General features: G+C 38.1%; 1 protein-coding gene across 1 annotated transcript; it reads right to left on the bottom strand.

Annotated features, from left to right (window-relative positions):
• Positions 1 to 3,622: 3,622 nt before the first annotated feature.
• LOC115558989 (uncharacterized) lies at positions 3,623 to 13,343 on the bottom strand. Its single transcript, XM_030377572.1, has 13 exons — positions 13,212 to 13,343; positions 11,125 to 11,330; positions 10,820 to 10,957; positions 10,376 to 10,514; positions 9,729 to 10,284; positions 9,425 to 9,566; positions 9,157 to 9,300; positions 8,966 to 9,018; positions 6,505 to 6,689; positions 4,754 to 5,154; positions 4,503 to 4,602; positions 4,224 to 4,410; positions 3,623 to 4,117 (listed from the first exon to the last, which is right to left on the bottom strand). Exons 1-13 carry the CDS (start codon positions 13,335 to 13,337, stop codon positions 3,981 to 3,983), a joined length of 2,514 nt encoding a protein of 837 aa, XP_030233432.1. The 5' UTR covers positions 13,338 to 13,343; the 3' UTR covers positions 3,623 to 3,980.
• Between the last annotated feature and the right edge of the window lie 2,880 nt (positions 13,344 to 16,223).

Raw genomic sequence — 16,223 nt, 5'->3', positions numbered from 1 at the left:
CTACCCAGTGGACTGAAGTAAACGTTGCTCATCTATCTAGCAAAGATCTAGGTGGACACGCCCACCTGTGATCACAATGCTGCACATTTTCAAACCTGCTTGTAATGGCTAATCACACTCACACCTGGTGGTATGATAGGTCCCCTTTAATGTTCTGGCGAAATTACCCAGGTTAAGGGAAAATATCAAGCATATATCTAAAGCACATCCATATTTTTTTCATAAATATCCTTAATACATAATGGGGTGCAGTTAGGCCCTGTTTACACGAGGACGCTTGCGGGTAAAAACAACAAAATATTTTATCGGAAGTGCCTTTAGTTTAGACGGTGACTGCGTTTTTGGGGCTTAAAAACGCAAAAATCTGAAACCACCCTCCAGAGTGGAAAACTTGAATACGCTCCGCCGTAGCGTTTCCATCTACACTGCCAAGAAGCAAAACTCTGCTCAGATCTGCTCACGTCGCGTACGAGTTTACGTCTCAAACATGCGCCAGTACAGGGAAATAAACAAACATGTTGGATTATTTCCATGCGTCGGACCTTCAAGCTGCCCTGGCAGCTCTAATAAACGTACAGGAGTCTTTCCACGAAATATACAAGATATGTACTGATAGTATTACTGAACAAAGAAGGATCTTTTTGGTTTTCACGGCACGGATAAGAGAAGAAGGAAGATTCTACGCATGCGCTCAGACATGGCGGTGTTGTGTGATAGTGTAGCACAGCACCACCTAGCCGCCTGGCATGCATACCCAATCGAATTCCACACACTTTTGCGTCACCGTATGCACGCAGATTTCCTCCCGAAAACGCTCGTCTAAACCCGTAATAAAAAGTGAAGACGCGACGCCACTTTTGCATCTTCTTTTCAGACCGTCATCATGTAAACGTAGCCTAAGAATTAAATAGCGTCTTCCAAGTAGCGCTAATAAGCAGTGAAGCACGTAAGCAAGCAGCAGCAGCACCATTGTGCGAATTCCCTACTAGACCAAACAAGACTCGTAATGGTAGGTAAAAACAATACTTTTTTAAAGCATGCCTACAGTGATCTTTAGTTAACTTGTGTGGTGGACAGTGCCTTATCATTTGTTTACCCATGGGCCATGGCAACGCGATTGCTACCTGCTGTAGTACTCTAATTGGCTGAATCGATGAGAACGTTTTAGACTCAATCAATACAAGGTCGCGGGGAGACAAATCTTTGTTCGCTTGCATATTTTATTTACGTGACCACATTTTTGTTTTATGTTTAAAAAAAAGAAAAAATTAATTAGTTCTCTTGTTTTGGGAATCAGTTCTCGTCGTTCACCTTCGGGAATTGTTCATTCTGACCGAATCGTTCGCGACCAACCCATCACTACTGGACAATGACCAGGCGGAGCTTGCACCACCTCTGGAAGAGGGTAAAGAACTCTGGTACCTGCCAACATTCTGTGTTTACCGCTAGAAGAAGCCAGAACAAATAAAAGTGGTGTTTGATTCAAGCGCTGAATGTGAGGGAGTTTCTCTGAATGACGTACTACTCAGTGGCCCAGAATTAAACCAAACCTTGTTGGAAGTTCTTCAAAGTTTGCGCTCCAGCAAAGTTTATGAACCTGCCCGATTAATTGTACATGCTGTCAGTTATATGGTAGCCTAATTGATATTCTATGAACATTATCCCTTACATATTAGACATTGTGATAATATTATTCTTTTGGTGCACTAGGGTGCATGCATTTTTGTTTTGTACTGAGACTGCAGTTGGCTGTTCAACAGGACTGTTTGTATGCTAAATCAAAGATGAATTTTGCGTACCCCTAGATCAAGTTTGCGTACCCCCGCGGCCCGCATGCGACCCTTTGGCTAGGCCCTTACGGCCCTTTGGCCAAAAAAAAAATAAATGTAAATATATGGGATTCATTTTCCTTTGATTGTTGTAGGCAAAAAGTCAACCATACATTATCAATTTGTAAAAATATCTTGCTTGTATATGGCATGAAAAATGTTTTGAAATGTGCATCGCGAGACTATCCTAGCGTCTATTTTCTGAGCTTGCTAAAATCACCTAGCTATTGATCCAAAGAAGTGATGTGGAATCAGCCCTTTAAGCAGAGTCTGCATGATGCCTATGACCTATGGATGGCCGGGGACGCAGATAAAGAATGCACTGCCGGAGTTAACTTAAGAGCATCAGCCCACCACCTGCTCATGGACTGGGTCAGCGCTGCCTTGGAAAAACTGGACAAGGAAATTATCCGCAAGTACTTCAAACTCTGTGGACTGTCACTGAAAACAGACGGGAGTGAAGACGACTTCATCCTTTGCTTCAGCGAGGGACAGCCATGCGCCGCTGGTAGGGATGCGCTCACACAGCTGTGGCAACAGGGACAGGAGGAGAACAACAAGAAGAGCAGGATGAGGCAGACGAGGTTGAGCTGCTTAATAATTAACTTGTTGTTCTTGATGATGACAATGATGGGGAGGAGGGTGTTGAGGGAAACACCGAACAGCTGTAGAAAAAAAAAAGCTAATTCATACCGTTAAGATACCGTTAAGATTTTAACATTCTATTATTCAGGCAAACTATTTTACTGGTAAATTCAGATTTTGTTTGTTAGTCTATTTGATCGTTTATGCCCATTCATATTTTGTGCTGAATTTAATCGTCTTTTCATATTCAATTTTGTTGGCTGTGGGTAGCCTCCAGCCTGCTCTGTGATTGTCCTTTAATGATAACAGGACCAGATGGTTTTTTTTGATGATTTATTGTGTTTGAGAATAATTGCTATAAACTAAGTCTGTTAAGAGACTGACACACAAAAAGTTTGAACGTTCATTGGGGACCAAAAAAACGCCTATAGAGGCATTCTTAAGTTGGCTGTTTTTGCCAATTCTACCAAAATGCTTTACGGTGGAACGAGATATTGACACAAAATGAATGCAAGTTAAGGGATGTGTCCTCTATGTTCCTGGTACGCTTCAAGTTCCAGCCTCCTTCTGCCGAGGACTTGCGATGGAAATTGAGAATTAGCGTTTAGTTTAGCATTCATCAATCACTGTGTGATTGAGTGAATATTGCAAAATGTTGATGTCTGCTAGAGCTGCTGCCCCCGCGATCCAACCCTGGATAAGTAAGAAAATTTCGGGGTCATTTGAGAATGCAATGAGATGATTTAGATGATTTTAGAAATGTTGCCAAGAATCACACTGTACAACCAAATCTATCCTGACAGACATTATGGGTCCAAATGGCAAAAAAGTTTCAGAATTTCTAATCAATCGGAAGCCATGAAGAGTGTTTAACTAAGACCAGAATTTATAATGCCCCCTATGGTGATTTGGGCACCAAGCTTTTTGGAGACCTAAGGTACTGGTAATCATGCATGACTGAGAAATTTGATTACTTTTTTGGGCTGATCTATAAGCGTTTAAATTAAAAATAATAATGTCTAGTACAAATACAATAGGTATCCAGATACACTGTGAATATATATTTAAGTACTAGTGCTGACGTTTATGAATGTGTAGCAAAGTATTTTTGATATATTTATATATTCCTTGCTGTCCTTTTTTAATGAGCAGAATTATATGCATATATAGGGCTTGTACAACGTACAAAGTACAACTCTCTACAATAGTTAAGAGAATCATTCATGTTTTATTCAAGCGGTAGTCATTAATAATTGTTAATCATTTTTTGGAATAGTCTTTCGAAATATTATGCCAACATTTATGATAAGGTAGTGTGAGGCAAGGTTGAAAACATTAATAATTAGCAAGTGTCATAAGTTTTAAAGTGACAGAAAATAAGATCTAACCCCCCCCCTCTAAAAAAACGATCACATATCACAGAAAGACATGTCTAACACCCAGGCACACCCACCACTTTTTACATTTGAAAATCTCAAAAGTGATTTACATTTATCTCAAAGAAAGCTAATAAACTCATAATGGAAAAGACTCTGGGTCGTAGAGTGTGGTTTGATATCTGATATCTTATTGCTCAGTTGTTGGCAAAGGCTGATACTGTACAGCAGCCCTCTTGAATCTCTGAATCATCACTCCACAGATCATGGCAATTGCTGCTAGAAGGCATCCGGCAATGAAGGCCAGGTTCAGATTCAGACCGGTCACTAGAGTAAATAAATACAAGATATTTCAAGAAGTCATATGTACTTGTTTAAAAAATGATATTGTTGTTTGCAATGAATAGCCACAAATGAAGGGTTTCAATATTACCTCTGCTCTCACTTGCTGGTGTGCTTCGCAAACGCAAAGGACCCTGGGAAATGAAGTGGACTCCTGTTTCAATAACAGCCTCTCTCTTTCTTCGATGATGCTGCTGGTTCGATGTTACACATCCCTTGGCGCACCTGGTGTTGTTGTTCCCAGCCTCACATAGAATGACCGAACAGCTGATGTACACCTGTACATAATGAGATATCCCGTCAATACATTGCCACACTTTAGCTGTTCTTCTGCAGTTTTATCTACTTTGTTGAATTAATTTGGTTTTACCTGGTCATGTATTCCTATGAATTTGAAGGCATCAATTGAAATCCGAAACTGTTTATTATGACTTGGGGAATAGATGACAACTGTGGGGTCCATTATACACCTAGTTGAAATCGATCAACATAAAAAGAGATCACAAATTAAATTTCGCCCTTTACATCAAGAACATATACAACATAGTTAGTTGTTTTTTGTTGTTTTTCAGCTAAACAAACATAAAGTAAGGAAGACAAATAGGTAGGAAGGTAGTTTACCCATTCTCTATGATGGGGTAGTTTGGCTGGTAATTTGGGTTATCGTAAGGTGAAGCTCTGCAGGACTCCACGAACAGCACAGTGTTATTGACTGAAGACGTGGCTTGTATTTGCATGTAAATCTTCTCTCCAACTTCATAGTCCAGTGGGTATAAACTGGGACTGACCATTGTGCCAAAATGGTTGTCTGGGTAGAATTCAAAGCTATAGGTGAACATCCCAAAGCCCCGCTCTATTAATGTAAAGTTGTCCCTGTGTATTGTGAACCCCAGGGTTACATTTCCACGCTTTGGGTACTGGCAGGAAAACCCAATTTCCAACAGATGTTTCCTGGTTACGATGTCTCTGACATCTTCAAAAGTGGTGATCTCATTCTTGAAGATGAGATTATCATTATCCTCCTGCAGATCAAGGACACTTACATAATGTCATAGTAGCATAAACAAAATCACAGATGGTAACCATATCAGCATATCTTTGGATATCAATAAATTCATTTTGCAACATTTTATACCATATCCAGTGCAAATTCTAGTGTTGAGATCCCAAAATGAGAGGTTGCAGTCAGACATCGTCAGACATCTCAGGTCTATTTAGAGTACGGTAAGATTTATATTCCATGTGAATCTCATGTCCCTGTCACACCTTGACGATTTTGAAAAACGTATGCCGACGTATGAACAATTTGGCGAACACGCTGGAATACGTCAAATAAGTTATGGGTATGTTTTGAATACGTTTAAGTCGGCCTACGCTGGAGCATCGTGGTATACGCTGGCATAAGTCATAGTACGTCGCAGTCGTCCAATTTTTTTTTAGACAACCGCATCTTCTCCAGGGGATGATGATGTAGGCGTAGGTGAGCGTCCATGTACACGCCTATGGCCAAGGCTAGCAGAGTCCTATGGAGTTTTCTTGACCATGTTGACAGCGCGGGGTCTACTGTGGTAGTGATTTGAACCAGCTTTTATACACCATTGGTGATACGGTGCCACCTGCTATGCATACGTCTATATCTTTGGCCATACGTCTAAGACTATCAATGGACATGAATCGCGCACGCTAGCCACACGCTAGGTGTTTGTTGTCATGCGCTGGCATTCGTCTATACGTATTCTATAATTTATTGATAGGTTCTGGATAAGTTACTAAAACGTTATGTAAACGTTAAGCACGTTATGAATATTGTATGCATACGACCAAAGTAAAAAAATATATATATTATGCCAGCGTATGCCAGCGTTTCTCTGTCTTTTGATAAATTTGGGATACGTTTTCCAAATCGTCAAGGTGTGACAGGGAGATCATATCAATTATCGTGCCTGATTTTGTTCAAGGCATTAGTCAGACACATCTATTTCTCTGATAAGAATGTGTAACACATTCTGAGCTAAAAGTTTTTATTTTGAGAGTACTTCTTATTGTACAGCGTTGCGTATTGAGAAAATTAACTTGTTCGAAAACGTATGTGTTACCGGAAAAAAAACTAAAACTAGTAACTAAATAACTAAATTTATTTTGAAAACTAACATCTTACGTTACTAAAGATCAAATCTGAGTACTGTAACATGTTACTATGTAGTAGGCTACCCCACTGTTTGCAAGTGGCAATGGTATAATATAATATTATAATATTTTAAGTAATATTGTTATTGCTGTTATCGAAAAATAATGCACGCCTGTAAGGTGCATTCCTTTCTGACAACCACACAACCCAACACAGATTATACCTTACATAATATCTGCATTACCTCAATCGTAGTGCCACATGCATTTAGAGGGATGATACCAATGACATGAGTGCCATTGGAGTGTAGACTGCAGGCTGTGCTGCTGGAATCAATCAGCTGCAGGTGATCTTCACTGAGCCCGTTGAATGAGGCTTTATCCAACTCTACTGTCATTGAGGTTTCATTGCAGGTCATGTGGGCTTTAACTGGTGTGGAGAATTGTAAAGTTTGTTGATTTGTTCATGATTACAAACATACCCAATAGAGAATTACTGCTATTAAAAGCGTTTTCAATCCCTCCACAAATTAAAAATTGCAAACCGTTTAGATCCTGATTAAGAGAGATTTTTTTCTCGGTCTAAACTGGTGATTATCTATCAATATTATGTATGTATGTATGTATGTATGTGTATATGTATATATATATATATGTACTGTATATATATATATGTCTATATATATATGTATATATGTATATATATGTGTGTATATATATATGTATATATGTGTATATATATATGTATATGTATGTATATATATATATATATATATATATATATGTATGTATATATATATATATATATATATATGTATATGTATATGTATATATATATATGTGTATATATATATGTATATATATATGTATATATGTATATATATGTATATATATATATATTAGAGCTGTCAGTTAAACGCGTTATTAACGGCGTTAACGCAAACCAAATTTAACGGCGTTAATTTTTTTTATCGCACGATTAACGCAATTATTTTATATTAAAAAAAAAAAAACTTTTTTTTTTTTTTTATCTTTGGCTCAAAACAAAGAAGCAGTAGCCTGACTGCTATGTTCAAATGACATTTGTTCAAAGCAGTCGTTTAATTGCACTATAGGCTCTTTTTTTGTATCGTCCTGTTTTGATCAGTGTATATGCCAATGTTGTTATCAATAAAAAATCATTTGCACAAGGCAAGCCGATGCACTTCACCATGTTGATAAGAGAATTAAAATGAGAAGAATTATGGGACAAAAAAATCAAGGGATATTTATCATAGAAAAATAATTTGCGATTAATCGCGATTAATTAGAGTTAACTATGACATCAATGCGATTAATCACGATTAAATATTTTAATCGCTTGACAGCTCTAATATATATATATATTCTTTGAAAAAGCAACAAAAAATTATCTATAGGGATATAGTCTCATACCGTCAATATACATTTTGAGAATAAATGTATCACGAGAATTTATATTCGATACAACAAGAAAGGATGTCGTTATAGAACGAAATACTAACCCATGCATTTTGAATGGGAGCGTTTCTCAGACTTTTTCTAGCTACTCAGAACGACATTTAAAACAAGATTTTTTTGGACTTCAGAAGGGGTACAGCAGTGCACCCTCTGGTTATGGATAGGTGAAAACAACAATCCAATTTTTCTGATTTTTGCAGCAGATATCCGCAAAACCTGAAACTAATCAAGACCCTTCAACCCAGTCTTGCAAAAAAAAGTAGTCCAACTACCTTGGTCCACAGCGGAAAACATGGCCTTTTTTTGGCCTCAATGGGCCTGCGTCATGTGGCTGTCGGGGTTGTTTGCTATAGGGGTTGCTATGTATGCTGTTATCGCTGCAAACCTAGCATGGATGATAGTTTACCTACTCAACATCATATACAATCACTGAATGAAGATTATGACATTAAAGGCACATTTATAACTAGAACTGTTATCAAAACACATTTGGAAAAACGCAGAATGTTAATATTGCATTTTCCGTGTCATCCATGTTTGGTTTTCAGCGATAGCAGCGTCCATTGCAACCACAATAGCAACCAACCTTGACAGTCACATGACGTGGACGCAGGCCTTTGAAAAGACATGTTTAGACTAGAGCAGTTATTGTAGAACTACTATGTTTTCCGCTGTTGACCAAAGTAGTTATAGTACATTCTGCTTTAAGTCTGGTTTGAGGGGACGTGGTTATTTTCAGTCTGCTGCAAAAATCAGAAAAATCGGATTGTTGTTTTGACTATCCATAACAAGAGGATGCACTGTGCCTTGGTTTAAATGTCGTTCTGTGTAGCAAGAAAAAGTCAGAGAAATGCTCCCATTCAAAATATAGGGGTTAACATTTCGTTCTGTGAATCAGAGAAAATCGTGCTCTTGGACACGATTCAATAGATTAATTTCCGCATGAAATCGTGTGATACCGGGTTGGTGTAAACAGACGAAGATGGTTGTGAGGGTGTTTTTCCCTGTGTGTCAACAAATGTGTTCCTAAATCAAGATATAAAGATTAAAAAACAGTAGGCTATCTACATATTTTTCTTGTGTAAACTGGGGCAAAACCTAAACACATTGCGTTATTTTATCAGCTGCAACCATTTCTTCAACAACATAACTGTCAATTAAATGTAGTGTAACAAACAAAGTTTGCTTTGTAACTGATTCGAAAGTGTTAAAAATGTCAATACTCACCATGTTCAACATTCAGCACAACACATCGCATTTCAGACTGATACTTCTGAGACCTGAGATGGATTTTAGACAGCAAGTCGTCACTTTTATGGTAGATATTGGAACGGGAGAGACATTTTTGTCGCTTAATACAAATACAGTATATCCAAATAAAAGTATTGTAGTTGGATGCATAAATTAAAGAAACCTACGAAAGAGTTGCTTCAGCAATAAAGCAAATTGGAACATGGTCTCCGAGATTGTCTTGAGTAGGGGTCCATCGAATGTAAAACTCTCCCTGTGCGATCCTACGTTTGGTGGTATTCAGGGGTCCACTGAAGATGATATCCCCTACTCTGTAATAAAACAAAAATAATTATTATTTAGAATATCAATTCGTGGTTGATACTTGAGGCGCTATGAACAACTCGTCTGAGCCGATTTAGATGTAAGATTGTGTCAGCGGATAGATGTCCTTACATTGATTGTGAAGCTTGGGCTTTGATCCTCATTTCAAATTCTTCATTGACTTGAGCATTCAGATGGTCTCCATGACTTGGTGTTGGGTAAACAAACCTAGGCAGGTACTCTCCTTCAGTGCAGGACGGAGCAGGCGAATCCACTACAGTTTAAGTAGAAATCTTTTAGCTTATAAAGGCCTGCAATATCTTGAACAACTTTAGAGCATGTGCAAAGAATACAGTAAGCATTCAGTTACAGTTAAGTATTGTTTTTTATCATCATCAATATTCCGCCAACTGCCTAAACACACTAAATTTCTTACCAAGAAGGGAAAATTGCAGAGGAAGTTTACTGAGGGGAACAGGATACTGTCGTCTGGTTATGGCCTGCAAGGGAGCATTTGTACTGGTAGAAGATGTTGTTGTTGTTGTTGTTGTTTGGGTGTTTGGTGTGTTGGTGGTGACGGGTAGACTTTGAGCTGACAATTGCCACCTTTGGTGGGTAGAGCCAGTGGGTGAACTTGTTGTCGTGGTGGGTGAGGCTGGAGCTGGCCACCACCACCAAGGGTTGGTGTTACTGTTGGGTGGAGCTTGAGTTGGCTTCCACCAAGGGTTTGTAGGGGGGATGGGGGAACTTGTGGTGGTGGGTGAACTTGTGGTGGCATATCCGGCAGATGTAGTGGTCCACCACCTAGGGAAAACGGCAGTTGTGCCATATACTGCACGTTTGCGTCGTGCTGCAGCCAGGGGAGACCTTGTGGTTTGAGTTCCATTGGTGGAGGTCAAGGTGATGGTGCTTCTTGGAAAGTCTTCTACTACCAACTCAAACCCATATATCCCAGTGTATTCAGTGAATCCGTAGTGTAGGACGCAAGTGCCCTGACAATATGAATTGGATAGATTAGGGAAGAAAACTAAAAACAAATTCAATCAGTTCACATGGTGTTGAGGAAGATATGTTTTTACAAACCTCATCCAGGTAGAAACCCGTCGGTTGCAAGCATCTTGAGCATTCTATATGAGGGATGGTTCCATATCTGCATATGACTTGATCGCCATCAGGGTCTACTGTCATGAGGTGGTATGATCTTGGGCAGTTTGAAGGAACTCTAAAAAGTACAGAATTTACAATTAACAGCTATAGGAATAATAATAATTGTTATTGTTCCTCTTACTTACTTTTTTAGCATATGGTTCAAATGGTGTATTCTACCCAGACTTTACTAACTGAGCCAATCGATCTCATCTGCTTTCATTGATCTTTTGCTAACTCAGTCAAATGCTAACTGGAAATGGACTGTATTTTCTTATGAACGTAATTGATTGAAGGAAACGTATCATTTACTTTGATTAATACAGAGTTCATTAGATTGATATGTGATCGCCCACAGCTCAGGATTTGGTAAAGACGTACCTCAGAAAAGGTAGGATAGCATTATTTGGAGAGCTGTTTAACTGCCAGGAATCAGATCTTCGCTTCAAGTCCACATGTGTGAACAGTCTCCAGGACCCCATGTGATTCACATTGTAAATCCAACAGCAGCCAGCTTTCCTAGTTTATAGAAACAAAGTTGCAGCTAAAAAGCAGAACTCTTGAACTACTAGCGACAGATGTGAATTTCTACATCACATAATGAATTAAGGTTAATTTAGATTAAATTATTCCTACAAAATCTAAATATATTTCAAGCAATAAAAATAATTATGAAAGAAAATCACCTCATTACGAAGGGATCGTCACTGGGGAAATATCTTGACTCCACTATTTCCATTTCGCACCAACCATTTGTATATGGTGCTGAATTAGTGCTAGTGTCGATAACACCAGTCTGTGATGCAAATTTTTGGCCACAGTTGCCGCTCCAACATCTCCAATCGAAGTAATGATAGCAGTTACTGTAGGTTTCTCTGAAATGTAGATCCACCTGTGAAGCACACTTCAGTGTTAAGTATTTTTTTTAACTTAGCCTGGTTCTATATATATTTTCATATATATATATATATATATATATATATATATATATATATATATATATATATATATATATATATATATATATATGTATATATATATATTGTTTTTGCATTCATGAAAAAGCCTGAACACATCTTATAATCACTTAAGGAGCAAGAACACAATTATAATACATAGACATCAACATTAAAAGCACAATACAGAAACCAACACAAGGGTACATACACCACATTAACAACACACACATTCATTAAAATCATTGAATAAATGAAATGACAGATGCAGAATATGTCGGTTGGGTACGGTTGTTTTTCAAGTCAACTATTTTGTCCAATGTCTTCAAAGTCCTGGGATGATGCAACTCATACATTGTATATCAAAGAAATCCTTGAAATCATTCTCTATACTAAAGCAGTTGGCTTACGCGTCTTTCAGTTCAATTAATCGCGCTAACAAAAAGGCAAATGTAACGATGGAAGTGACGTCATAAATTCTTGGTCACCACTATATATTGGGTATATGTGATATGGGTTAAATTACTTCAGCCCAGAATATATTTTTTATTTATTTATTATTATTTATACTATTCCTATTATCCATGGCAACCGATATGACAAGTTGGGTATTGTATTTTAATTTTTGGTTAATGTACATCATGTAATGTATGCTCTAATGCAGTGGTTCTCAAACTTTTTATACCATGGCCACCTCAGAAAATATTTGTCTCCCCTAGTACCACAATTATGACCGATGTTATAAAATATAACAAAGTACAGTAGCGTAGGCCTGTGGCCCAATTCAGCTATGCACAGCTCACACAGGAGGCATATTTAACAATTGTATACCAACAACCTTTTTTGAAAAAGCCTAATTATTATTATAAAATGAGAAGACCGACGTATGAGAAGGCTGTAAGACGTCGTTCAAGATGCGATGGTTTCATGGATTAATTTCTAAGAACATCAGCACATACCACCACATACCACCTGTTTTTTAACGTTCTGTTCAAAATATTCTCCTCCTGTCTGCACTTTACTACCAATTGGTCTCCGCTTGGAGCCACGATCGCAGTGTTTTTTAACCATTCATAATTGCATCATTTATATCTTGCCGTCAGTTTAGCTTGTAATCATGGATTTCTACAAAAAAGGCTAATATTGGAACAAAAATATTACAGGAAAGGAAATCATATTTAAACCCCTTTTTAATGATAATGATTAATGATTTAATTTTTTTTGGGGGGGGGACTGCTCTGCGTAGGGATAGCGCATCAGTTTGAGAGCCACTGCTCTAATGTTTGCTCTATGTAACGTCTTTAACTGTATACGTTTGATCATTATTATTCATTTAAATCATATTTTATGATGGATTTGGGCTGCCAGAAAGTGAAAAAACTCAGTCAATTTATTCAGTCTGTTCTTTTTGGCAGAAGGCATAATCTCTCCCTCCCTACTTCACCTAGATGCTTTATGTTTTGCTCTATCATTGACTACACTGATGTGGTCTTATCCGGTGATAGACTGTGATTAGTGTCTTAGCTATTTAGGGACTGATTTGGAAATCATATCATAGTATACAGGCCTTATCAAAAGCAACTAATAAATTATGTACAGTGAGTACATGAGTCTGGTAAACCCAATTGTCCTCTCCCTCTCTCTCTGAGTGAGTGAATTCTTGGGATTAATCCTAGAAACACCATTATTTTATTTATTTTAATTTAGACCAAATAGTCGACTATTAGTAATACTAATGTATGCATACAAAAAAATTATATAAGAATATGAAATATAATTTCTTTCAATACATTATTAGGTTGCTTGAGATTTTTTACCTGAAGTGACCCATTCGGGGTTCTTCCTTTGGGAACAAATGTCATAGAGCCTCCATAGTAGTGTGATGCGGATGAAGCTGAGATCAGCAGGAGCAGCTGGACTGAGAACACGAAGTAGGAAGCCATGGTACTTGAAACTCACCCACTCTCCTCCTTGCATTTGCTCTTATACTTACAGAATCAGTTGATGTATGCCCCCACCCACCACATACCCTAAAATACTAATCCTATGTTTGGGAAGTCTGGTGGAATTCCCCCTCAATGGTTGAATACGTTTTTCAGTTTAGTTACAATAAAACAATTGTGTGGTGCATTGTTAAAGCAACCGGTCCAATGAACCAGCTCTCACACTTTTGGTTCTGGTTTCTGGTTTCTTTGTTATTAGGCTCTTTATGTAAGTATTTTAAGCTCTGGTTTGATTACACATCATGGTAACCTTTGTGGTTGTTGTGTGTTAGTTTACACCATGGGACAATTTTATATTTTATTTTATTAATTTAGGTTGAAAGAATCAAGCAGACTTATTCTTATTCTTCTACATGTCAATAAAATAAATCAATAAAGTCAAGATATAAGGATTGATTAACATATTGCCTGTTAACGTCTAGACTTATATAAGCCCACACCAGATATGACTTGGAATTAACTATTGGACAGGTTAATCAACTAAACAAACTAAATACATTCAAATTATTAGACCAATATTTACATCAATAAATAAACAAACAAATTCTATAAACAAACTGACGCATGCACAATTTAATAGATACGTTTATTTTTTTTTGTAGGATTTGATTTAATTGAGCATTAGTGAAGTCAAAATCAATCAGCATTGACAAATATTTTCAGGTTTTTTTTTTATTCACAAGCAAGCTCCCATTTAATAACCTACCTCTTTTCCAAAGCCTATGACCTCCCCTACCCATAACCACCCTTATCCCTATTTTTATTAAGAATATTATTGAGCAGGGACAAAAACATTGTACATTGTTTCATACAAAATATAAAATAGAGGCCATACATACCGGTTTCTAGTCAAGACTAATTTGCAACCCCTGTCCCTGGTTAGGCCTTTACTAAAAGTTTCACATGGATAAAAATACAGAAGACATCATCTACAGGAGAGATAAAGACAAAAACAAGGACAATGATTAATGCGTGTGCGTGTGCCATTATTTTAAGTGCCTGTTTGTATAGTGATTTTATTGGTGTCATTGTTGTTTGGTTGGCTTGACCCCAAACGGTTACACAATATGACAAATGGGAAAATATGCATAAATTGTTGTGCTGCCTTAAGAGGTATATATTTTCTTATAGCGCAAAAGCAATTTAAGTTGGTCTTGACAGTCTTGCATAGCTTCTTAACATGTCTGTTAAAATTAAGCTGAGAATCTAAAATAACGCCTAAAAATTTGAACTCATCTACTTGATCTATCTTTATCTCATCAATCTTTACTCTGAAATTTTCATTGGCTTTTCTTTTAATTGCACATTGACACTGTCTTTTTATAATTTAAAGTCAAATGATTGTTTCTGAGCCACTATCTATTATCACACTCCACCTTGCCTCTGTTTTCTGTTGTGCTGTTTCCGCTTGTCCCCCTTGATTGTCATCACCCTCTTCGTGTTTATACTTCTGTCACTGTAAGCGTCTTTGGGTCACTGAAAAGCGCTATAGAAAATTAATGAATTATTATTATTATTATTATTATTATTATTATAATACGCGTGCAGCTGTGAACTCATGTATTGGAATTTATTATATGATGTGTACTTTTAGGGTTATGATAAGACCATCATATCACCATGATGACTCTGAAAAGCAGTGCCAACATTAAGTATTCTTTAACCATGCTGCAAACAAAAGGCAACCGGCTGACTATCATTTAGGGTGCCACTCAATGACATGCAAATGCAGACCGAAGCATCACTCAAATGGTGTGACACGCCTCTCCGTATCTGGAGCCTGCAGGGGCAGTCAGCGCGTCCACTCTGAGGTCCTCGAGGAGAGCGGCAATCCCACTTCTGACACCAAGTATGCGGTTGGAACTTACACCACGCCAATCATTTCTGTTTATACTGTTTAAGAACAAAGAGTAATCCGAACTATTACTCTAATTTTGTTTAATTAATAAACATTTAATAACATAAAACAAACATACCACAAAGATACAATAATCCGAGTCCTCAGATGGGAGTTCGCCCCACGTCTATCTCAGAGCTCCTCAAGGAGAAGAAAACAAGGACTTCTTATACAGCAGCAGACAGGCCTCAGGATCCTGAGAACAGCTCTGTTCCCCAATTAAACTATAGTATTGGTTTATCAGATGGTAGGCAACAATTGATCGAACTCCTCATGTGTGTATCAGAGGGAAGAGTAGCGGTGCCTTATCAGTTGGAGCCTTTGACCCTTGACCAGTGTGAAAATATGGTTTTCCCTTCCCTCTTTGTCTACGCTCATTGCGCTCTCTTGTCCTTGGACCCAGCCTTAACCAAGCCTTGAATAATAGAATTGTCTGCTTTGCTGCATTGGGAGGGACCTGCCTTTCAGAGAAGGGAGTATGGCTTTCCTGCTGAAAGAGATGAGGGAGAAATGTCTGACACAAGGGGTCTGGTGCAATCTTACCATCACAAGAGACTAAAATGACAAAAACTTTGAATAAAATAATCGAAGGTTTAATAATTTGTTACTTTTAAAGTAGCATGGTCGGACGGTCAGAGTGAGAGTGGAGGAGGATCGGAGGGTTCAGGAAGGGCGATGGGGGGTGGGGAGGTCAGACAGGTAGGGTGGGGCCAGGTGGTTGAGAGCTTTGAAAGTCAGGAGGAGGATTTTGAAATTAATGCGTTGTTTGATGGGGAGCCAGTGGAGAGTGAAGGGAACGGGAGTAATGTGTTCACGAGACCGGGTGTGAGTGAGAAGGTGCGCAGCAGAGTTTTGGACCATTTGGAGTCTATGGAGGGAATGAGAGGTGATGCCAGGGAGGAGGGAGTTGCAGTAGTCTAGACGGTACG

Source organism: Gadus morhua, chromosome 14, assembly GCF_902167405.1.
Source record: "Gadus morhua chromosome 14, gadMor3.0, whole genome shotgun sequence".
Taxonomy (NCBI): Eukaryota; Metazoa; Chordata; class Actinopteri; order Gadiformes; family Gadidae; genus Gadus; species Gadus morhua.
Note: the sequence above shows the minus strand (reverse complement) of the source record. Positions and strands in the feature narration are given on the sequence as shown.